The 25,256-nt window shown below is 44.4% G+C and overlaps 1 protein-coding gene across 1 annotated transcript; it reads right to left on the bottom strand.

Annotated features, from left to right (window-relative positions):
- Positions 1-20,294: 20,294 nt before the first annotated feature.
- LOC123083078 (fe(2+) transport protein 1-like) lies at positions 20,295-24,618 on the bottom strand. Its single transcript, XM_044505215.1, has 2 exons — positions 23,974-24,618; positions 20,295-20,750 (listed from the first exon to the last, which is right to left on the bottom strand). Exons 1-2 carry the CDS (start codon positions 24,616-24,618, stop codon positions 20,295-20,297), a joined length of 1,101 nt encoding a protein of 366 aa, XP_044361150.1.
- Between the last annotated feature and the right edge of the window lie 638 nt (positions 24,619-25,256).

The raw sequence follows: 25,256 nt of genomic DNA, 5'->3' as shown, positions 1-25,256 counted from the left end.
GACAATCTGGTACCAGAGCCGCCGCTCCGCTCACGCTCTTTTTTCTCGAATTGTACCCGGCAAATCCGGGGCGACGGTCGCAGATCCCCTCGGGTTGATCTGCATAAACCCTGACCTGAGGTGGGTTGATTCGGGAACACGCCGCGACCATAGCGACATTCAAGCCGAACCCGCAGTCGCGCTTCCTCGCGGATGAGATGGAGGCGCTGCAGGAGCGACTACTGCAGGAATTGGCCGACCTGCGCCCGGCGCAGAGCAAGTTCGCCGTCGTCCACAGCATCAGCGCTCACCTCGAGGCCCTCGATGCCAAGCTCACCGAATAGTCCGCCCGCATCGACTAGGTCCAGATGAAGGTGAACCTCTCATGCGACACTCTCGGGAAGGTCCAGCAGGAGGAGGCGCACGCCGCGCAACTGGGGAAGCATCCGATGCCACCAGCCTACGGAGAGAGTTCATCTCCGACCGCTGCATCTGAGGTCTCCGACGGCATCTTGGGCGCAATACCGGGTGCTCGTCCGTGCATGCCGCTGCGTTTTCCTCAGGTACATAACCCGACGCAGCTAGATCTCACTGCACTGCATGGGGGAGAGGATCAGGCTAACAGAAAGCACTAGATGCCGAAAATGGATTTTCCTCGGTTTGATGGCACTGATGTCAGGATTTGGCTCGACAAGTGTGAAGCATTTTTTTCATTTGTACCACATTCCAGACAATTTCCGAGTTGGGTCTGCATCTCTGTACTTAACTGACAACACTGCACACTGGTATCAAGCATTTAAGCAACAGAGTGCATTTCATACTTGGGAACAGTTTTGTGTCGCTATTCTACAGGAGTTCGACGTCAACATTCACAGGGAAAGGATGAAGGAGTTGATGTTGCTTAAACAGAAAGGCACTGTTGAGGATTACAAACAACAATTTCAGCAGTTGGTTTACCACATCAGGCTCTATGAACCCACCATCAGCAGTACCTTCCTAGTTACTCGATTTGTGATGGGTTTGAGAGAGGAGCTGCGTTCAGCAGTGAAAATGCAACTTCCAACAACTGTTAAGTTAGCTGCCATGTATGCTGCAGTGCAAGAAGGACTATTGGAACATCAGAAAATTTCAGGTCCGCTTATCAGAAGCACATAGTTTCCAGGACAGATACAAAGCAGAGCTTCGTTCCTAGAGAGCTATGGAAGGCCAAACAACTCAAAGAGTACAGGCGAGCTAATGGTCTCTGCTATGGATGTGGTGAAAAATATGTACCTGGACATACGTGCAAGCAACCAGGTGCACCTTCAGCTCAACTGAAAGCAGCAGAGATGATTGATCCACATGAACTGATTTCTGATGCAGTTCTGGATGCACTAGTGGATGACTACCAAGGAGAATGTGCTACCATCTCTGCAACAGCACTGTCAGGGGCCTCTCACCCCAAAACTATACAACTCAGAGCTCTGATAGGGAACCAGGTGGTGCTGATTTTACTAGATTCTGGCAGCACTCACACTTTTGTTGATCAGGCTCTGCTCGACGGGATTTCTGTACCTGCTCAAAAACTACAAACACCTATGCAAGTGAAAGTAGCAAATGGGAATGTGGTGGAGTGCAACAAGTTTGTGCCCAATCTCACATGGTGGATACAAGGGCATAGTAGTGCTATGCAGGTTTTTCCTTTAGGAGGATATGACATCATCCTGGGAATGGACTGGTTAGAGCAATGGGGAGTTATGAAGTGTCACTGGGCAGAAAAATGGATACAGTTTCAGTACCAGCAGCAAACAGTGAAATCACAAGGAGTGCTTCCAGCTAAACAGGAGCCCATCAAAGAAGTTTCTATTGACCAGGTGAAGAAATGGGAGAAAGGAAATGACATTTGGGTAACTGCTATGCTCAATCACATTATGGTTAGTCCACAAACAGAAATACCTCTAGAAGTACAGGAAGTTCTAAAAGCAAACAAAGCTGCCTTCCATGACCCTAAAGTACTTCCTCCCCATAGAGACTTTGATCATGAAGTGCACCTAGTGCCTGGTGTAGTTCCTATGAATTGTAGGCCTTACTGATACTCACCTCAACAAAAGGATGAAATTGAGAGGCAAGTGGCTGAAATGTTGCAAGCAGGGCTCATAGCACCTAGTTTAAGTCCTTTTGCAGCTCCTCTGTTGTTGGTTAAAAAGAAAGATGGCACTTGGAGATTTTGTGTGGATTATAGAAGACTGAATGCAAACACTATCAAGAACAAATTTCCACTGCCTGTCATTGATGAGTTGCTGGATGAATTAGGAGGAGCCAACTAGTTTTTCAAGTTGGATCTCAGATCAAGATACCACCAAATTCGAATGAATGAAGTAGATGAGTTCAAAACAGCTTTCAAAACTCAAAATGGACAGTATCAGTTCAGAGTTGTGCCATTTGGATTGTCAACTGCCCCAGCTACTTTCCAGTGCTTCATGAACTTTATTTTCAAGGTCCCCAACAGGAAGTTTGTACTAATTTTCATGGATGATATCCTAGTTTTCAGTGGAACTTTAGAGGAGCACATCACTCACCTTCAGTCAGTGTTTGACATTTTGCAAGAGCATCACTTGTTTGTAAAAGAGAGTAAATGCTCTTTTGCTCAGCAGTCCATGGAATACCTAGGGCACATTATCTCTGACAAGGGAGTAAGCACTGACCCTGCAAAAACTATTGTTATGCTGGATTGGCCAACTCCCACAAATGTCACTGAGTTAAGAGGTGTAAGTGCATCTAGTGCCCCTTAGTGATTTTGGTGTATTGAAGACTTATAGGTTAAGTAACTGATGCGTTTGTGAGTGTACACAGGTCTATAAGTCTATCAGGAGTTTGATAATTACAGAGAAAGTCGACCCCTAAAAATGAAGTTCTTCGACTGAAGACTTTGATATTCTGAAGACTTTTTGAAGACTTTGAAAGTGAAGAAATTGGTGTGACCTTGAAGACTTGGTATTCACTTGAGGAACATGAAGCGTGAGGACTTTGGTTTTCGTAGTTTCATTTTCTCTTTCTTGAGTCATAGGAAACACCGTACTGTTAAAGGGGGTCGAGGAAATACTAAAGAAAAATTTCCATGTGATGCTCAACTCAAAATCCTACACCTACCAATCCCTTCGAGTGAAGCCATTGGAAATCTCATACAGTTCAGTCAAATTCTTCAGTGACAGAGACGCAGTTCTTCTGGTCACTGAGGACTTTGCTCTGACTGAGGAGTTAGGAATTCGCCAGTGCGAATTGCCTACACAGTGAGGAACATGATAGCTCTGAGGAATTTGAGAGTCAAATTTCCGACCGTTGTTGTGCTGCTCGCCAGCTATCCAAAATATCCTGTCCACCTAACGGTCATATCATTGAAGGGCATTTATGTCTTATCATGTCGGGCTGCTCCCTAGGCTATAAATAGCCGCCCCCTACAACCACTAGTTGGTTGGCTGCTCCGAGAGAACTTGACACTTGTCATTTGAGAGCAACCCATCCTTCGAGGACTTTGAGCGAAAATCATCAAGTGAGGAAAATCCAAAACCAAACCCCCACAAACCCAAAGTGATTGAGCATCACTGAAGAAATTGATCCTGCGTGGATCCGACGCTTGTTACCTTTGAAGACTGTGCTTCTTCTAGACGGTTAGGCGTCAAGGTCTAGAGCATCCAAGAGGAATTGTGGATCGCCGAGTGACCAAGTCTGTGAAGGTTTGGAAGTCACCTGAAGACTTACCACGAGTGATTGGACGAGACTTGCGTGGTCTTAGTTCAAGGAGAATACGGTGAGGACTGGGTGTCCTGAGTTGCGGCTCAGAGACTGGGTGTCCGGGACTGCGTGTCCTCGAGTTTAAATACTCAGCCGCTCCAACCAGACGTACAACTGAGACAGCAGTTGGAACTGGTTTACCAAATCATTGTCTTCACCAACTAACTGGTTCTATTTCCTCAACTCTTTCATTTCCTCATGTCCATGTTGTATGTTGTTCATATCTGTGCTTGAAGACTTTGACTGAAGACTTTCACAAATTCCTCAGTTCAATTTCTTCAGTCTGTTTGTCTTCATCTTGTTATCCCGTGTTTACGCTTTCTGTACTCTGTGCATGTCTTCATTTCATCATGATGACTATGTTTGTATCTTGTTATGTTTACTTCTGAGTACTTATTCCACTGCAAGTAGTTCTTCGCTAAGGAATTTCCTCACCAGCAAATTCCTTAGTGAAGAACTCATAAAAATTGCCTATTCACCCCCCCACTAGTCGATATAACGCACTTTCAATTGGTATCAGAGCAAGGTACTACCTTGTTCTGTGTGATTTTGGTTTAACCGCCTGGAGTTTTAGTTATGTCGACCGCAGGTATGATCAAGGTCTCGGCTGGGTGTCTACCTTTGATGGAACGGACTACCCCTACTGGAAGAACAAGATGCGAATGCATCTTGAGGCAATTGATAACGATCCCTGGTATGTTGTGGAAAATGGTGTCCCCACTGTCACTCCCTCACTGAATGCTACCGATGTGAAGCGATTCAAACAACTCGATTCTCAAGCGAAGAATATCATATGTGGTCATTTGAGCAAAGGACAGTATGGAAGAGTGAGTGCTTTGGAAACTGCTAAGCTTATCTGGGATAGGCTGTCCAAAGTAAATGAAGGAGTTTCAACTCAGCGTGACTCTCGAGTCGATGTCCTTCGGAATCTCTTCAACCGCTTCAAAAGACTCGACAATGAGAATGTCCAACAAACCTTTGATCGCCTCACTGACATCTCAAATGAGCTTCAAGCCCTCGGTGCCACTGACATCACTGATCATGAAGTTGTGAAGAAACTGCTGAGATCGCTTGATTCCTCATTTGATACTCTGGGACTGATGATACAAGAACATGCTGACTACAAGTCGCTTGATCCTGCTGATATCCTCGAAAGGCTAAACACTCACGAGTTCCAGCTTGCTGAAAAGAGAGATTTCTATGGCTCAAACTATGGCAAACCACGTGCCCTGAAGGCCAAGGTTGTGTCTGACTCTGAATGTGAGGATTCTGGTAGTAGCCTTGGTGATCCTGAAGAACTGAGCCGGGATCTAGCACTGCTTGTGAAGAAATTCCAGAAGTTCACAAGACGTGGTCGCTTTGGAAAATCCTCAAGAGGAAATGATTCCTCATCCAGCGACTATAAGAGAAGACTTTGCCACAAATGCAAGAAGCCGGGTCACTATATTCAAGATTGTCCTCAGTGGGAAAAGGAAATGAAGAAGAAGAAATACAAGGATTACAGTTCTGATGATGCGAAGAAGAAGAAGAAATCGTCAAAATCTTCGTCATCAAAATCCTCGAAGTCTTCATCTCACAAGAAGGGCAGCTCCAAGAAGGCTCGGGCATTCATTGGCAAGGAAATGGACTCTGAAGCTAAATCTGAGGAAAATGATGAAGAGGAGGAGTCTGAAGAATCTGAGTCTGGTGTGGCGAGTCTGGCCGTTGCTACTGCCTTCGTCAGCAAGTCCATCTTCAACGTTGAACAAACTGACTCCACCGACAAACCTGATGAAGATAATGATGGCTACGCTCCCACCTATTGCTTCATGGTGAAAGGTGCTAAGGTACTCAAATACAACTCCTCTGACTCTAGTGAAAACGAATCTGATGAGGATCTCAAGCCCAGCTACTCTAAACTTGCTAAAATTGCTGTGAAACAACAACGGGCTCTTGAAAAGGTTCAAAACATGCTAGATAAAAGTGATGATATGTTGGGTGAAGAAATGGATCGCACTAAAGCCTTGACTGAAAATCTTCAGAGACTTCAGTCTAGGTATGATAACCTTCAAGGTCATCATAACTCTCTCTTGTCTGATCATGAGAAACTTTCTTATGAATTTCTTCAAGAAAAGCAAGATCACGAGAAACTTTCTCTTGAATCTCTTCAAAGAAAGGAAGATCTTGAAAAGCTAAGAGTGTGTTATGAAGATCTTCAGAAGGAGCACGATTCATTACTAGCTCAACAAATCGGCGCTTCTCAGGAAGAATTTGTTCCTCCATGCTTAAAGTGCATTGAACGTGAATCTGCTAATTCTTCACCTGAATGTTCAAATGCTTCAAATGTTACAAATTCTTCATCTGCCTCTGCTATCACTAACTCCTCATCTGAGGACATTGCTAGTATCACTAACAATGCAGGGCTGAAGGAATTGTACATGACAGGCATGTACAAAAGCCTCAAAGGGCATCAGACACTTTGTGATGTGCTCAAAAAGTAGATCCTCAACAGAAACCCTAGAAAAGAGGGTATTGCCTTTGAGAGGAAACTCAATGCTGATGGAACATATTGGAAGCCTGAGCAGTACCCCAAAACCTCATGGGTTGCTGCAAAGGGACCTCCAGTTGATCCATCTAACTTATCTGGCTTTACATGTGAATCTCCTCATTCTTCTGATGAGTCATTTGACTCCAACTATAAACTGTTCAAAAATCAGAATGGTGAAGTATTTGCTAGATATGTTGGCACTAACTGCAGGAACGGTTCTCCTATGAAGAAAATCTGGGTTCCCAAAAGTTGTGTTGAAAGTCTTCAGGTGAATGTCCTCATGACACCACCTGTGAAGAACCGGAACCCCAGATCAAATTCTTCATATGGACCAAATTATTCATATGGATCAAATTCCTCAACTGGATCAAAGTCCTCATATGATTATCATCATGCTAACAACTCTGTCTCGCAGGGTAGAGCTAAGGGCTATGAATATGTGCATTATTCTTCAAACCATTATGTTCATAAGTCCTCGAAGAATTACTCTACTTATTCGTATGCTTACCCTAACCCCTCTTATGTGAAGAGAAATGGTTTGGCATCTTTGCCACCTTTCTCACATGGTGCTCGTAGGATGATAAACTCTTTGCCACCCCTCCAGATGTGGGTGGTGAAGAAAAAGAACTAATATCTTCTGCAGGGTCAGGTCTCCAGACGTGCTCTAACGTCTGAAGAATTTGCTGGGGACCTGACAAAAATGCCTGAAAGGACGCAGGCGAATCATGATGAAATGAACTTTCATTTCACACGTCCTGATACTGCTATATCTATTTACTGCTTGATGAAATTCATCTGATGAACTTGATATCATATTCTTCACTGATGAAGCATATGAGATTGTAAGCTACACTAATTCATCTGCAGGATGATCAACCCAAAACCACTGAATGGGTCCTCGATAGTGGATGTACAAATCACATGACTGGTGACAAGAATCTATTGATGGATGCTCCCTTATCACCGTCACCTCTGAAGCATATCATCTTTGCTGACAAAGGCAAAAGTCAGGTATTGGGTCTTGGTAAGGTTGCTATCTCTAAGGATAAGCACATGGACAAAGTCATGCTTGTTGAGTCCTTAGGATACAATCTCATGTCAGTCTCAATGCTTTGTGATCTTGATATGGTTGTTGTCTTTGGCAAATATCGCTGTGTTGTGATTATGGAAGCTGACAATTACAAAGTCTTCGAAGGCTTTAGGAGAGGAGATCTGTATATTGTTGATTTCTCTACAGGACCACAACCAGCCGTATGTCTACTTGCAAAAGCTTCAGAAGGCTGGCTATGGCATCGACGACTTGGTCATGCAGGCATGAGGAATTTGAACATGCTTGCGAAGAAGAAGCATGTCATTGGCATTGAGAATGTCAAATTCCTCAAGGATCACTTATGCGGAGCCTGTGAAGCCGGAAAAATGACCAAGGCCAAGCATCCAGCGAAGACTATCATGACCACTACCCGTCCATTCGAATTGCTTCACATGGACCTCTTCGGACCTAATCATTATTCAGCAGTCACTAATGATGCATCTCTATATGGTTTTGTCATTGTTGATGATTATTCTCGATATACATGGTACACATTGTTACTTACAAACATGAAGTGCAGGAAGTCTTCAAACGATTTTCCTCGAGGGCTTCAACCAACTTTGGTGTGAAGATCAAGCATATCACAAGTGACAATGGAACTGAGTTCAAGAATTCCGGTCTTGATGCATATCTTGATGAACTTGGTATTACTCATGAGTTATCTGCTCCCTATACTCCTCAGCAGAATGGCGTCGTGGAGCGCAAGAACAGAACTCTTGTTGAGATGGCTCGCACTATGCTTGATGAGTACAAAACGCCTCAGCATTTTTGGATTGATGCAATTGATACTGCTTGCCACATCATCAACAGAGTATATCTTCACAAATTCTTCAAGAAGACTGCCTATGAACTCCTCACTGACAAGAAACCCAATATGAGTTATTTCAAAGTCTTCGGTGCTAAATGTTGGATTAGAGATCCTCACCACAACTCTAAATTTGCACCGAAAGCACATGAAGGTTTTATGCTTGGTTACGGAAAGGACTCGCACACCTACAGAGTCTTCGACATTGTTCTTCACAAGATTGTTGACACTGTAGATGTGCGGTTCGATGAAACTAATGGCTCGCAAAGAGAGCACCTACCTTCTGTGTTAGATGAACCAACACCTGAGGATGCTATCAAGCTCAAGGCAACTGAGGATGTCATTCCGACTGAAGAATCTGCTAAAGAATTCATTCCTGTTCATGAAGAACGTCGAGCTGATGCACCTGAAGAACATGATGAGGAAAATGGTGCTGAAGAAAATGCTGATCAAAATCCTCAGCGACAACCAACTCATCCACGCGTTGCAAAAGAAGTGCAAGTGGAGAAGATCATCGATGACATTAGCGCACCAGGTCCTCTCACACGCTCAAAAGCATCACATTTATCTAACTTTTGTGGGCACTATGCTTTTGTCTCTATCACAGAGCCCACTAAGGTAGATGAAGCATTTCTGGAGCCATAGTGGATTCAGGCTATGCAAGAAGGATTACATCAGTTCGAGCTGAACAATGTCTGGGAATTGGTCAATCGCCCAGATCCTCGCAAGCATAATATCATTGGCACAAAGTGGATCTACTGCAACAAGCAAGATGAAAATGGCCTTATGGTGAGGAATAAGGCACGACTAGTAGCTCAAGGCTACACACAGGTTGAAGGAATTGATTTCGATGAAACTTTTGCACCTGTTGCTAGACTTGAGGCTATTCGCATATTACTTGCTTACGCTAACCATCATGATATCATCTTATATCAAATGGATGTGAAAAGTGCATTCCTCAATGGTAAGCTTGAGGAAGAAGTATATGTTGCTCAACCCCCAGGTTTTGAAGATCCAAAGAATCCTGACAAAGTCTTCAGACTCAATAAGGCCCTCTATGGCCTCAAGCAAGCCCCTCGGGCGTGGTATGATACATTGAAGGAATTCTTCGTGAAGAATGGCTTCACACCCGGTTCACTCGACCCTACTCTTTTTACTAAATCATATGATGGTGAACTGTTTGTGTGCCAAATATATGTTGATGATATTATCTTTGGCTGTACTAACCAATGTTATAGTGATGAATTTGCCTATATGATGAGTGAAAAATATCAAATGTCTATGATGGGAGAGTTGAAATTCTTCTTAGGTCTTCAAATTCATCAGCAGCGCAATGGCATATTCATATCTCAGGAGAAATACCTCAAAGATGTACTGAGGAAATTCGGCATGCAAGATTGCAAAGGCGTCAAAATTCCTATGCCCACAAATGGCCATCTATGCACTGATGAAAATGGTATTGACTTCGATCACAAGGTATACCGCTCCATGATTGGTTCCTTATTGTACTTATGTGCATCTAGGCCAGATATAATGCTTAGTGTTTGCATGTGTGCCCGATTTCAAGCTGCACCGAAGGAATCACACCATAAGGCTGTGAAGCATATTCTTCGATATCTAGCTCACACACCAACACTAGGATTATGGTACCCCAAGGGCTCTGCTTTTGATCTCATTGGATATTCTGACTCTGACTATGCTGGTGATCGTGTGGACCGCAAGTCAACATCTGGTACTTGTCATTTCCTCGGACGATCTTTGGTCTGTTGGTCCTCGAAGAAACAGAACTGCGTATCACTGTCTACTGCTGAAGCTGAATACATTGCTGCTGGCTCTTCCTGTGCTCAACTGCTTTGGATGAAGCAAACCCTCAAGGACTATGGCGTCAACGTGAAGAATGTGCCTCTCCTCTACGATAATGAGAGTGCCATCAAGATTGCTCACAACCCAGTTCAGCACTCGAAGACTAAGCACATCCAGATTCGTCATCATTTTCTTCGTGATCATGTGTTGAAGGGCGACATCTCCATCGAGCATGTGAAGACTGAAGAACAGCTAGCTGATATCTTCACCAAGCCCTTGGATGAGAAGAGATTTAGCAAGTTGCGGTGTGAGCTAAATATCTTAGAATCTTCGAATGTTCTTTGAAAAGGACACACATCCTAACCCTTATGCAGAATTGATGACTTAGATGTGCAACACATGAAGAAACGTTTTTCTTCAATCAATGAAGAATAACACTCTAAGTGTGAAGAAATTAATGAAGAATTTGATTCTCAGAACCCTACGACAATTGTACGCGGTGTCTGAAATCATCATTCTTATACGGTGGGTCACGCCACCACAAAAGTTGAAAATCTTCAATTTGAGTTTTTCCTCATTTTTGAAATTCTTCAATTTTTTAAAATTCTTCAACTTTGCAAAATCTTCACTGGTTCCGTCGTTTTTCTTCATTAGCTATATATATATATATGAGTTCATGTCCTCTACAGCATTCACTTATTGCTATTTCTTCAAGTTGCGATTTCTGCTAAGTGAATATGATCGGACCCTTTCCCCTCTATGCTATACTCAACCCAATCTATTCACAAATTCTTCATGTGCGTTCTGATTGAAACTCGTTCAAAATCTTCACTGTGTCCTTGTCAGCTGAAGAAATTGCGAACGAAATTTTAAAACAAATCTTATCCAGATTTTCGGTTTTACCGCTCAAACCGTTCCGCATCCCACGATGCATTATTTTATTCACCCACGATCTTACACGATCTCATCTGCTCAGTACGTGGGTGACACATGTCGCGTGAAGAAGAAAGGGCAGGGGCATGTTCGTCCCAAAATCTTCGGGCGAACAGTTTTTACCGTGGCTATAAATACCCCTCTCCCTTCCTTACTTCATTTACTCCGCTCGGTTGCTGTCTCTCACTCGAGCTATCCCTAAACCCTAGCGCCGCCGCTATTCCATCGCCGTCGGTGAGGAAGAGCTTCACTGCCTCGACCTCGTTGCCGTCGTACTCGCGCTGGCTACGGAAATCTTCACTCCGCCGCCGTCGTAGCTGTCTCCCTCTGCCAAGTTAGGGCGTGGGAGATCTAACTTGACGAGCTTCACCATGGTTCATCTCTGTTCGTCGTGTTCTTCAGTTCGGGTAATTAAAAGCCACTTTTATTACTCGCTTTGATCCTCAAACTTTTCTGTAAAATCCTCAAAGGTGTTTTATTCTTCAAATCTTCACATATGAACACCTCACACACTGTATGCTCTTGATCCATCTCTCTAAGCACACATTTCTTCAAGATTCCTCAATTGTGCGGATTTTCAATCTGTACAACTCTGGAACCTAAGACAAGAATGCTTAGTGAAATTCCTCAAGGCTCAACTGGTCAAATTCCTCAAAACTTGTCTTTTCGAAAAACCTTCTGAGAACGCATATGACCTCTCCAAATTCCTCGCACCTACACTCTGTTCACAGGTACTCATGTCCGCTGCTGAATCACTAGGTTCTCATCAACTTAACTCATTTGCAGCGTTCCTCGAAGAAAAACTGCATACTTCTTCAGAGTGTTCAATTGTTCAAATTCCTCATCTGAAGAAAATGGCAGAAGGAACGAGACCGCAGAAAGGAGGAAAGAAACCGGAGGTCATGACTGCCTTCGAGATCGCTGATGAAATATACAAAGATTATTGCACACCTGATGAAGCCAAATTTGGCAAAGAGAACAAAAATCAGCGCAAAGTGCGCATTCAGAGGATAGAACGAAGATGGGCACGAGAATGGAGGGAATATCGCTATGTTACTCCAAAGTACATGAAGAAATTCGCCTTAAACCCTCCATGCCCAAGAGCTCCATTGGCACCTGGCCAAGTCGCTGATCCCACCAGCATCAAGCGTGGTGAGGACTTTCCTGAAGAATGGTCTAGGCATCAAGCAAAACTGGCAAGACAAGGCAAGGAGGCAGTGAGGAAATTCAATGAGGATTCTGCTGCTGCTGCTGCCGCTGAGACCTCGGTCAAGCCGAGGAAATCAATGCCGAAGAAGCCTGCTCGCAAGCCAAGTGCTTCACCATCAGCGCCCTCACGGCCCAGTTCCTCAGCCGCGCCCTCACGGCAAATTCCTCAGAGTTCTGCTGCTCCACCAATGTCCTCAGCAGCTCCCTCCAAGTCCTCAACTCCTGTGCATTTGGCTACATGTCAAAGGACTCAGGGTTTCTCGATTGCTTCTGGTGTCTCAGCAAGTTCCTCAGCTGCACCAATGTCCTCATCAGGACCCACTCTGCTGGAGACAAAAGCAACAGCTGGACGCGGTCCTCGGCCAAGTCCAAGAAAGAAACAGGTTGCTTTCCACATGCCCTCTGATGACGAGGCTTCTGATGAAGAACTTGCAGAAATCATCAGAGACAGACCAGCAAAGGCCGCTAGAGCCAAAGGAACACCTGTGCCTCTGCTTTTGGATCCGAAGAAGATCCTTGACTTCATCGACTTATGGCATCAGGATCCAAACACTCCAATGCCTGATCTGCCTTTGACTCCTGGTCAAAGTCATATGCTGACCCATTTCATCGCTGAAGAGAAATGGAAGTTTGAAAAGGCTCGTGAGATCAAGAGAGCACAAGCTAGAAAGGAGAAGCTTCTGAAGAAGAACATCATCAGACTGACTCCTGAAGAACTTCTCAAGGCTCAATCTGAGATCCAAGCCCTCAGCAAGGATTTCGATGCATACAATGCTGATTGGCAAGGAGCCAAAGTGAGATTTGTCAATTTGACGAAGAAAATGACAACTGTTGTAGCCCCATCGCAACAAGAAAATCCTCAGGCTACAGACTCTGCTCAGCCTGCTGAAGAACATGCCAGCACTGCTGATGACTTTCAGCCTGCTGATGAGAATACAAGTTCCAGGGCTGATGACTCCATTCCAGCCGCTGAAGAAATTCTCAGGGCATCCACTAGTGGTGCGCCTGAAGAAACTGAAGAGATCAGGGCAACTGCACCAGTTGCTCCTGAAGAAACTGAACCACAGTCCTCAGCTCCTCCTGCGCCAACACCAACTCCAATTCTTCCTTCTGCCTATGAAGTGAAGAAGACCAAGGCTGCAGAGCGAGCTGCAGTGAAGAAAAGGAAGGCATCAGCTGCGTCAAATTCTCCGGCTGCGAAGAAAATAAAGCCAATGACCAGCTCGCTTGAAAATCCCATTGATGCCGTTCCCATTTCCTCCATGACATCTAAGGAGATTGTTCCTTATGGAGAAGACTACAAGATCCCAAGTGGATCTGATGAAGATAATCATTCTGTTGTTACCTCAGAACAGTTTGATGAAGAAATTGAAGTGGAAGCATTCCCTTCAACGCCAGTCGTTTCCTCACCTATGCCTCAGTTCACAGCTGAAGAGGCTGGTGTTGAGGAAATTGAAAAAGAAGAAGAAGACGTGGATATTGGGTGCACTACACCAGTGATGAACGATGACTTTTGGGAAAGTCAGCATCCCAATACTCCTCTCTTCACCCCCATTCAACAAATTCCTCAGTCCTCGACTACAACTGTTCAATTGGGCTCTGAAGAAACTCATCCCACATCGTCTGTTCATGAAGAAATTCCAGCCGCTAGTGCTGAAGAACCTGCTGCTGATCCTCAAACTGCACAAGAAGAGGAACCAGAAATTCCTCAGCCTGAAGCACCTGAGATCGCGATTCCTGAGGTTGTGCTGCAAATCACTAACACCCCTCTGCCCAAACCAAAGAATACGTTCTCGAGCAAGCAAAAATTCAAGGCTGAAGACTTCTTTTCTGAGCATGTGTTCTTCACTGATTACAATCCATATGACTCTGCTCGCATAAGGAAAAGACGTTTCTAGACTGCTACTCAAGCCAACTTCTATTCCTCAGTGCTCTTTGACAAGGACAAAATCTTCGATCATGAGCATATACCTCATGTGGATATGGAATCTCTGCCGTGCTTCGAGCCAGTTCTCCGAGTTATTCACGATGCAGGACTACTGAATTTCTGCACAGATATCTGTGATTGGAATGAAGAACTCATTCTTCAGTTCTATGCCACCTTGCATATCACCGGAGATGCTGAATATGTCAATTCATGGGTGCTGGATTGGATGACAAAAAACACTCACTACAAGGCACCAGCAACTGAATTGCTTCGTGTCCTTCCTCTTGATCCTCCCCATGACAGTGCACGTTGCATCTACAATGACCGTGAACTGACAGATCATTATATGCAAGTGCTCATGAAGCCTTTGAAGCCAGGGCAGGCCCCTCGAACCAAATTCCTCGTCAAGGAACTGTTGTATGTGCCTCGGACAGTCTATCGAATCCTGACAAAGACAATGAGTCATATCAAAGGCCACGACTCAAATGATGAAGACGTCGTTGGCATCATGAAGAACATGCTTTTCAACATCATTCATGGCGTTCCCGTCAACTTCCATGATTTCTTCATGAGGACTCTGGCTAATGTTGCAATGTCACCTTTTGAGCTGAAGCCCTATGTGCCTTGGATTATGAGATTCATAAGGGCAAGATCTTCACTGAATTACAAGGCTGACATTCTGAACCATGGTAGCTACTTGCCGCCCATTGAAGTCCTCAAGCGACCAGTTTCATCATCTGATGATAAGGGCAAGGTAGCTGCTGTGATCGATGAAGGCACTCGTCCATTGGATGGTCAATTCCGTCTGGCTACATCTTACTCCACCAATGACAATTCTGCCACACATGACACTGCCGCAAATACCTCAGCTAAGCAAAATCCTCAAGCCACAGCACCAAGGGTGATGACTGACCGTGAGTTACTCCTCAGTCTTCATCAGAAGGTTGATCGCAATCACAAATGGGTGAAGCATCAATTTGCTGCAATTCTTCACAACATGACCTCAACCCATAATGCAGTGAAGAAAAATCAGTATCACCTTCATGAAACCCTCAACCGCACCTGGGCTGTTCTTACTCATGTATATTCCGCGGAAGAACTGAAGAATATGGGTCTCCAGGAAGCATTTGACTAGTCTGCACCACCTCCGAAGAAATTCAAGAGAGTCAAAGTTCCTGATCTGGTGGCCAGTTCTTATTCTTCATCGCGTGAAACTGATGAACATGAAGATTTGAACGACACTGCGGCAGGCCCTACTTCAACGACCAACCCCGACAACGCTGGCACTCCTCCATCAACTTGAAATTCTTCAGGGGCGTTAGTCCTCAATTTCGATCCTTTTGGTCATTTGATGACAAAGGGGGAGAAATCTGAGTTAGTCTTCAAGCGGGTTTATATTATGGGCGTTTTGTTAAGTTACAACTCTCGTTCTTCTGAAACCTTTTATTGGATCGAGTTGTAATCTTAAATCCGATGGTGCCTTGATACTTTTGGTCGTGCTCTGATGCTTTTGATACACTGAGCTCTAATACTTTTGATGTGCTATTCTACATGCTTATTCCTCGTTAATATTATTGCACGCATGCTGAATCTCATCAGGCACCATATTTCATCACGCATTTCAAATTCTTCATATTATATATCAAATGCGTGTATGAATTACAAGATATAGGGGGAGGTCTCCATGATTCAATTCTTCAAATGTGCATTGCCTCAAAAGCAAATTCCTCACTATGCACATATTCAGGGGGAGTTCTTCTATATCTTGCAATCAAATTCCTCAATATCAGTATTTACACTTCATATGTTTTTCCCCGTTGAAAACTTAACATATGTTGTCATCAATCACCAAAAAGGGGGAAATTGTAAGTGCATCTAGTGCCCCTTAGTGATTTTGGTGTATTGAAGACTTATAGGTTAAGTAACTGATGCGTTTGTGAGTGTACACAGGTCTATAAGTCTATGAGGAGTTTGATATTTATAGAGAAAGTCGACCCCTAAAAATGAAGTTCGTCGACTGAAGACTTTGATATTCTGAAGACTTTCTGAAGACTTTGAAAGTGAAGAAATTGGTGTGACCTTGAAGACTTGGTATTCACTTGAGGAACATGAAGCGTGAAGACTTTTGTTTTCGTAGTTTCATTTTCTCTTTCTTGAGTCATAGGAAACACCGTACTGTTAAAGGGGGTCGAGGAAATACTAAGGAAAAATTTCCATGTGATGCTCAACTCAAAATCCTACACCTACCAATCCCTTCGAGTGAAGCCATTGGAAATCTCATACAGTTCAGTCAAATTCTTCAGTGACAGAGACGCAGTTCTTCTGGTCACTGAGGACTTTGCTCTGACTGAGGAGTTAGGAATTCGCCAGTGCGAATTGCGTACACAGTGAGGAACATGATAGCCCTGAGGAATTTGAGAGTCAAATTTCCGACCGTTGTTGTGCTGCTCGCCAGCTGTCCAAAATATCCTGTCCACCTAACGGTCATATCATTGAAGGGCATTTATGTCTTATCATGTCGGGCTGCTCCCTAGGCTATAAATAGCCGCCCCCTACAACCACTAGTTGGTTGGCTGCTCCGAGAGAACTTGACACTTGTCATTTGAGAGCAACCCATCCTCCGAGGACTTTGAGCGAAAATCATCAAGTGAGGAAAATCCAAAACCAAACCCCCACAAACCCAAAGTGATTGAGCATCACTGAAGAAATTGATCCTGCGTGGATCCGACGCTTGTTACCTTTGAAGACTGTGCTTCTTCCAGACGGTTAGGCGTCAAGGTCTAGAGCATCCAAGAGGAATTGTGGATCGCCGAGTGACCAAGTCTGTGAAGGTTTGGAATTCACCTGAAGACTTACCACGAGTGATTGGACGAGACCTGCGTGGTCTTAGTTCAAGGAGAATACGGTGAGGACTGGGTGTCCTGAGTTGCGGCTCAGAGACTGGGTGTCCGGGACTGCGTGTCCTCGAGTTTAAATACTCAGCCGCTCCAACCAGACGTACAACGGAGACAGCAGTTGGAACTGGTTTACCAAATCATTGTCTTCACCAACTAACTGGTTCTATTTCCTCAACTCTTTCATTTCCTCATGTCCGTGTTCTATGTTGTTCATATCTGTGCTTGAAGACTTTGACTGAAGACTTTCACAAATTCCTCAGTTTAATTTCTTCAGTCTGTTTGTCTTCATCTTGTTATCCTGTGTTTACGCTTTCTGTACTCTGTGCCTGTCTTCATTTCATCATGATGACTATGTTTGTATCCTGTTATGTTTACTTCTGAGTACTTATTCCGCTGCAAGTAGTTCTTCGCTAAGGAATTTCCTCACCAGCAAATTCCTCAGTGAAGAACTCATAAAAATCGCCTATTCACCCCCCCTCTGGTCGATATAACGCACTTTCAAGAGGTTTCCTGGGTCTCACTGGATATTACAGAAAATTTGTGCAGAACTATGGCCTTTTAGCAAAGCCTCTCACACTGCTGCTAAAGAAGCAAGCATTCCAATGATCTGCTGCAGCTGATACATCATTTCAGCTACTCAAGAAAGCCATGGCCTCTACACCTGTTCTAGCATTACCTGACTTCAACAAGACATTCACTGTTGAAACAGATGCTTGCAATACTGGAGTTGGAGCAGTACTCACTCAGGAAGGTCATCCCATAGCTTACTACAGCAAAGCACTGGGAGTGAACAGTCAGAAAGTTTCTATTTATGAGAAGGAATTCTTAGCTATCATGATGGCCATTGATCGATGGAGATCCTACTTGTCCAGAGCCCCATTTGTGATTAAAACAGATCACCAGAGCTTGTGCCACCTGGGAGATCAGAATCTTATAGCTGATCTGCAGAGGAAAGCTATGACCAACTTAGTGGGACTGGATTTCTCAATTCAGTATAAGAGAGGTGTGGAGAATACAGCGGCTGATGCATTATCCAGAGTGGCTCGTCTGTTTGCAGTACAAGCTGTATCCACCAGTAAACCTGTGTGGGTACAAGAGATATTGAACTCATATACTGTAGATCCAGTTGCCCAGGAAATGCTCACCAAAATGGCAGTTGATCCTGAAGCTTGTCCTGGTTTTCAGCTTCTGGAAGGCCTGATCAGATAGGAAGGAAAATTATGGGTGGGAGCTAATGCTGGGTTGCAAACCAAATTCATATAGGCTTTCCACTCCTCTCCAATTGGTGGTCACTCTGGTATGTTGTCTACTTACCACAAAGTGAAACAGTTGTTTAGTTGGCCTGGTCTCAAAAGGGATGTGGAGAATTTTGTCAAACAATGCAACATCTGTCAGCAAGCAAAACATGAGTTGTGCAGAGTGTCTGTACTGCTACAGCCTTTGCCCATTCCTGATGGTCCCTGGCAAGCCATTAGCATGGACTTTATCAAAGGATTGCCTAAATCTAAGGGGTTTAATGCAATTTTAGTGGTGGTGGACCGTTTTACTAAAGTCAGTCACTTCTTACCCCTGAAACATCCTTTCACTGCAGCTTCAGTAGCAAAAATATTCCTGAACACAGTGGTCAGATTACATGGTATTCCTCTGTTTATTGTGTCTAATCGAGATAAGATCTTCACCAGTGCATTTTGGAAGGAACTGTTCAGGATTTGGGATACTGAATTGCAAATGAGCACATCATATCACCCCCAAACGGATGGGCAAACAGAAAGGGTCAACCAATGTCTTGAGATGTATCTCAGATGTGCTGTTCATGATGCACCAACCAAGTGGGCCTCATGGTTACCTCAGGCAGAATTTTGGTATAACACTACTTACCATTCTACTTTGGGATGCACTCCATACAAAGCTCTCTATGGATTTGATCCACATGTGGGACAACTGTATAGCCAGACCAGGTCTCTCAATGCTGAAGTGCAGAGTTGGCTGTCTGCACATACAGAACACACTGCAGCTTTGAAGGAACAACTAGCCAGAGCCCAGAGCAGATACAAACACTTTGCTGACAGAAAGAGAACTAACAGACAATTTTCAGAGGGTGAGATGGTTTACTTGAGACTACAACCATATGCACAATCCTCAGTGGTTAATCGCCCTTGTCACAAGTTAGCCATGAAGTATTTTGGCCCGTTCAAGATTCTAAACAAAGTAGCACAAGCTGCATATAGACTGGAGTTACCGAGGGGCAGCTTGATACATCCAGTGTTTCATGTCTCACAACTGAAGGAACACATACCTGACCACACTCCAGTTTTCTCCACCTTACCGGCGCCTTTGGACTTGTCTGATCCAGAAATTCAGCCAAAAGAGATACTCGAGCGTCGTTTGGTCAAAAAGGGCAACGCTGCTCACCTGCAAGTGCTGATCAAATGGACAAAATGTCCAGCAACAGATGCGACCTGGGAGGACTACCAGGTGCTCCAAGCGTGCTACCCGGCTCGCCGGCCGCACCAGCTTGGGGACAAGCTGACTCTCCAGGGGAGGGTACTGTCAGTACCAACAACCTGACAGGAATCGATAAGCAACAGAGGAGGCATACTGAAGTTCAGAATAGGTGTTGGGCCATAGGTGTGGGGTGTGCGAGTGGGCCGTGGGCCGAACGTGTAATGAGAACGACCCAGCTTATATAAGCGGGCGAGCTACTGTAGCAAGGCATCAATTTGAAATGGAATAATTCGAACCTCTCATTCTCTCTTATCCTCTCTGCTAGCGTCTCCTACGTGCTGATCTCGTCCTCCTTCTCCAGCTCCGATCCCGATCCACTCTCCCTCGTCGCCAGCGAACCCAGCCACCCCTAGGGTGTGACAAAATTCAGTAGTGCAACCTGCACAATTTAAATTTGAACGAATTCATGAATATTTGAAAAAATTATATACATTTATATCTTGTAATCATTTTTTTAGGAATTGTAATCATATATTTTAATCTGTAATGAAATCCATGCAGCCAGATTTTTGCCGGGGAAAACCGGAAAACTGAACATGAAAGTGCATAAGCCCCGAATTGGACTGGCCCATCGGCTAGCTCCTCTCTGAAATGAGGTAAACAAAATTCTTTTATTGACGATAAACATATGATTATGACATAGCACGCATGAACGGGAAAACCATCACTAGTTTTTACACATAGCACAACAGTGTCTCAGACGTGAGCTGCGATCACACAAGCGTAATTACCTACTTTTCTAGGGGGCAATGCATATATGTATATATATACAGGCACACGTACACTTAGCTAGAGAGCATACTATACTGCATGCAGAGGGCGCGCTTCGACGAGTCGTTCGTTACTCGTTACGCCCACTTGGCCATGAGGGACATGGCGCCGGCGCCGAGGAGGACGGCGGCGAGGCACACGAGCTGGAGCCTGACGCTGCCCTGCAGCTTGGGCCCCAAGAAGTCGGCGGCGAGGAGCTCCACGAGCGCCATGTAGTGCAGCAGCCCCGCGGACGCGGCGTTGAGCAGGCCGACGACGATGAGCGCCGTGGGGCTGTTGTCCCTGTACACCTTGGTGAGGGCCAGCCCCAGCGCGACCCCGAACGGCATGGTGGTGGAGAAGAAGAAGACCAGCCCGGCCTTCATCTTGACGCCGTACTCCGCCTGGAGGATGCAGCCGCCGAGTCCCATGCCCTCGAAGAGCTGGTGGAAGCAGATGGCCGCCACCAGCGGCCGGATGGTGCACACGCTCTGCGACGCGCCCATGCCCAGCCCGATCACCACCGAGTGCACCACGATGCCCATCTCGAGGACCTGCACGTACACGTTAAGCATGTCGAAACATAAATTAGACGTGCAAATTAATACTGTACATATACTACTCTGTCTTACTCGAGTACTAGCTAGTTTGAAGGCAATAGCATGGGACAGCAGACTTTTTTTATCTTATAGGTGATTTCGTACATTGACGTATGGACACGGTGGTTGTTTATTTATAAAAAGGGGCGAAAGCCTATTTTGAAAAAGTGCATGTCCATGCTTTTATGTTGGAGATTAGTGAGTCTCTAATCTATTGTGTCTGTGTTTACTTTTTCCAAATGGTGTCTGTGTTTACCTATTTCTCTCAGTTTATGCAGGTCAGTATTATTCTCTTTTTATGAAAGTATTATTCTCATCTGGGCCTATTCATTACAGGAATAAACTTATTTGCCGAGTATCAGAAATACTCGGGGAAGGGCAAATAAGATTATTCCTGTGGTGACTTGCCTAATTGTGCAAAAGGAATTTGGATTCAGGAAGTCACAATACACAATAAATATGACCAAGTCTTAACACTCACTTTACTTATTTGATTTAGTCATATGAAGCTTCATTAAGTTATTATTAGTACCATCTCACTAGGGAAAAAGGTCAGCTTTGCGTGAATCATGCTTGCTAAACTTCATCTGTTTTGTAACCAAAGTCAAACATGCTACTCCTAGCCCCTTACTTGAGCTAATTAAATTTTGATGTGCGCATGTTAAACTATTATAGATAAAAATGAACAATTATGTAAAATATACTATGGTGCGGAGACTTTTATCCATGATTGTTTATGCACAAAATCCATGCACAATTCAATTATACAATGTGACACACCTAAATTTACATGCTTGGGTACCTCCAAAGTCCATGCCTAGTCACCGGAATCTTCAACACTGAGTGTATGTGGCAAAGTAGGATCTTTTGCCTCTGGATTGTAGCTCTATCATATTGAAATAAACTACTATTGATCTCGCAAAAAAAGTATGTTTCTTTTGTCTCTGTCTCTTTACGTGAAGTGTTATTTTAATGGATGAACAGCAAGCCTCTTGATGTATTGGGCCGGAAAGTCATTTTGCGCGCACATGCCTGCACATCTGCCACAATCCACATTCTTTAAGATTTGTGCAATTGTGGCCCACTGCGGTTTCATATGTATGTATTGCATACTTTGCCTTTTATGTATTTTAGAGCTCAAATATACAAAAAGTTCTGAAATCGAAATGTTGGTTCAAAAGATATGGGCGATTTAAGTTTGCAAAGACGAAATAAATGGGTGCATTTGTTGGGGGAATGAAGAAAGAATAGGCGACGCATGCATGCACCCCTCCAGTACTATCTGACTAAAACTGATGTTGATGGAACCTGCATACGTATATGCCGGCCTGTATAATTGTGTATTTCTGAAACGAAATGATTCACTTTTTATACGAAACAGTGTCACACTAATTTTAGGGTGGCAATGAGCGGTTGCGGGTCTGCCGGTACCTCATGGTATCGCGCAATTTTCCGCTTCGTTTATTGGGCCTGTGTTCGTTTGCTCTTGTTGCCACGTCATTGTGATGGGGCTAGTGCGTGCCATTGTCATTGCCACTCATCTAATCCATTTTTTATGAACACGGATACTATTTCATGCCTAGTGTTGTCTACTGAAATAATGGCGTCATTTCAGAACAAACATGTTTTGAAACCAATATATGACCAACGGATAAGAAAATAAGAAAGATACATGTACTTCTTAATGTGGTCCATTATGTCGAATACTTCTATCAAATAAGCTTTTAAAAGAGTGGGGCATTTTGGTGACCGGAGCCCTTAATTTTTGAAAAATTGAAACTTTAAACTTTCCAATTTAAAAATATCTGAAAAAATATGTAAGTACACAGGGACTAAATATATATGTATATATAAATTCAGGATGAAATACCTTAAAGGGACATGTACAAAAAAGACAAATTCATGGACTTTGCAGATGAATAGTATAATGTGTTGAAAAGCCCCAAATCTATTTTTTACACAACCCTCATTTCAATGTATGTCATTCTGAAAATTTACACACATGTACATTATACCTCCATATATATATGTATTTTTTTCAGAATTTTCTGAAACGTACAAATATGAATTTTGAAGTTTGCAAATGGAGGCCTTCATGGAGCTCGGCCTTCAAAAGCAATTTCCGCTTTTAAAACCAATATATTGTGAATGGATACACGGGTTGGTGACTAATCGACGCATATCATTTTCATGCAAGGCAAAGTCATACCCCCCGCCATTTGAAGTTGTTCAGCCTGCATATCCCATTCGATCATCTCCTCGAGATTTGACTGATTGTCTGAGCGAGAGATGTCATAGCTAAAAAAGTATGGACATATCTCCTTTTTTGTCGAAAATGAGGATCAACCCCAGTCTCTGCATCGACTAATGCATGCACACAACCATAAAAAGTGTCGAGACACATGTTTAATTGAATAACCATTGTCGAAGAAAGTTTTCAGATATAGCCTAAAGTAATTGTTTTAGCACTTTCTTTGCAGAGTGCAAGCTTCTATACATGAATTAATCGTGGCTGGTAGTAGAAAGTAATTTTTTGGAAGCTACAGTAAAAGCTAGAGTATGTACTGCAAAAGACTTTCCTGTTCGGTACGGAGCTCGAGAAATGTTGGGGCTTTTTGGATCGACGCCCTCATGCGTCAAGCCAAAAAATTGGACCGGGTACTCCTTTGGATGGATGCCAAAGTATTGGTTTGCCCACACCTACACATCAGCCCCAGTTCAATTCTGAGCCAAAGTTTTGGCAAGATCATGGGTGGTGGATTCCTTCGCCAATTAATTGGCGGGCCAACGATTGGCAGGGCGAGCATTGGCTCAATCCAAACAACCCGGCCTCCGACTTTGCGCCTACTCATAGTGGGGAGTATCATATACTAGTATCATGCATATGATACTACTATATGATGATACCTTTATAGTGCATATACGGTATTTACATATATTACTTTAACTTTCTCTTCCTTCTCTAATTGTCTGTCACATAAGTATGTTTGGTAGTCCCAAGTACATCATAATATCGGTTATGTTACCCCCATTATAGCCAGCCTGAAACATTGTTAGAGCCTTAGAGGTACGTACAAGTTCATCCATTAGTGACAACAGGAAATTAAGAAAGGCAAACCCAATCAATTAGCTGCCGCATAATTAAATTAGGAATTGTGCAAGTGCAACGCAAGATTACCTGAACGACAACACGGTTCCTGCGCAGCTGCATCTGGCCGGCCTCAGCATCTTGAGGTTTGTCCAACATCATGCCGTGGGCATGGCCATGTGCATGTTCGTGGCCGTGACAGTGGCAGTGTCCTCCCTGCTCCGGGCTCTCGTGGCTGGCGACAGCGGCGCTGCTGGGGCCGCTGCCCACCTTGTTCCGGTTGTAGAAGGTGAGCATGAGCGAGTCGACCGCGAGCGTGAAGAGGGCGGCGAGCATGGCGACGAAGGCGGTGAAGGGGAAGTCTCCCCACGGCTTCTTGGGGAGGCACGGCGAGCTGAGGTTGTCGAACGAGTCAGGCAGCACGTGCATGTAGCTGGTGGCGAGGATGACGCCCGACGCGAAGGCCTTGACGACGGAGAAGAGGCTGCGGCCGGGCTGGAGCGCCGGCACCGACCTGGCGAAGAGCGGCAGGCACACGCCGAGCACGCTGGAGACGAGGATGGCCGGGACGGCGATCAGCTTCAGGCGCAGCGCCTTGGGGACGTTGTGGCAGGCGTCGTCAGCCGCCAGGCCGGCGCAGACGTCGTCGGCCGCCGCAGGGGCCTGCGCGTAGGCGCAGGCGCAGAATACCAGGAGGGCGAGCGGGACAAGCACTAGGGCTTGCGAGGACGGCATTGCTCGAGCATGTGTGGTTTGAGCATGTGTGGCTGGCGGGTTTATGTAGGGTTTGGTGTTGGCGGGAAGCCGGCATGATTCATGCTGCTAATGAAGCTTGGAAACCGAGGATGGTTTTACCATGCATGACTTGTGTCGGCCGGCTGCGGGTTTCAGTATATACTCCACTTACCGTACATGTTTGACTTCGAGCATAACTGATGTCAGCTTAGACATGACTTCTTGATTGTGCGCCCGCCGAAATCGTACGACGGTTAATTAACGACTTCCTGCAGCAAGCTTGCGTCCTCCCGCCCACAGAAACCACACGATGCTAGCTGATTGGTCCTTTGCAAAAATGAGACAAGTATAAATATAATTTTGGGGTTTTTTTAGGCAAGTATAAATATATTTTGGATGTGTCTAGGGCTCATCTAGATGTGACATATCAATTGAAATAGGCAGGAATGGTGCGAAAGCTACTATCTAATGATGCACATTTCTAAAAAAAATGTGATGTATATTTTAAAACATGGTGCACATTTTTGAAAAATACACTATCAACTTTTTTAAAATAAGCGATGAACAATAAAAATTGATAATCAAAAGAAAGACAAAAACATTATGAAAATAAAAATGAAATAAGATAATGATAAAAG

This window comes from Triticum aestivum, chromosome 4A, assembly GCF_018294505.1.
Source record: "Triticum aestivum cultivar Chinese Spring chromosome 4A, IWGSC CS RefSeq v2.1, whole genome shotgun sequence".
NCBI classification, from domain to species: Eukaryota; Viridiplantae; Streptophyta; class Magnoliopsida; order Poales; family Poaceae; genus Triticum; species Triticum aestivum.
The sequence above is the reverse complement of the archived record's forward strand: the minus strand, read 5'-3'. Positions and strand labels throughout refer to the sequence as shown.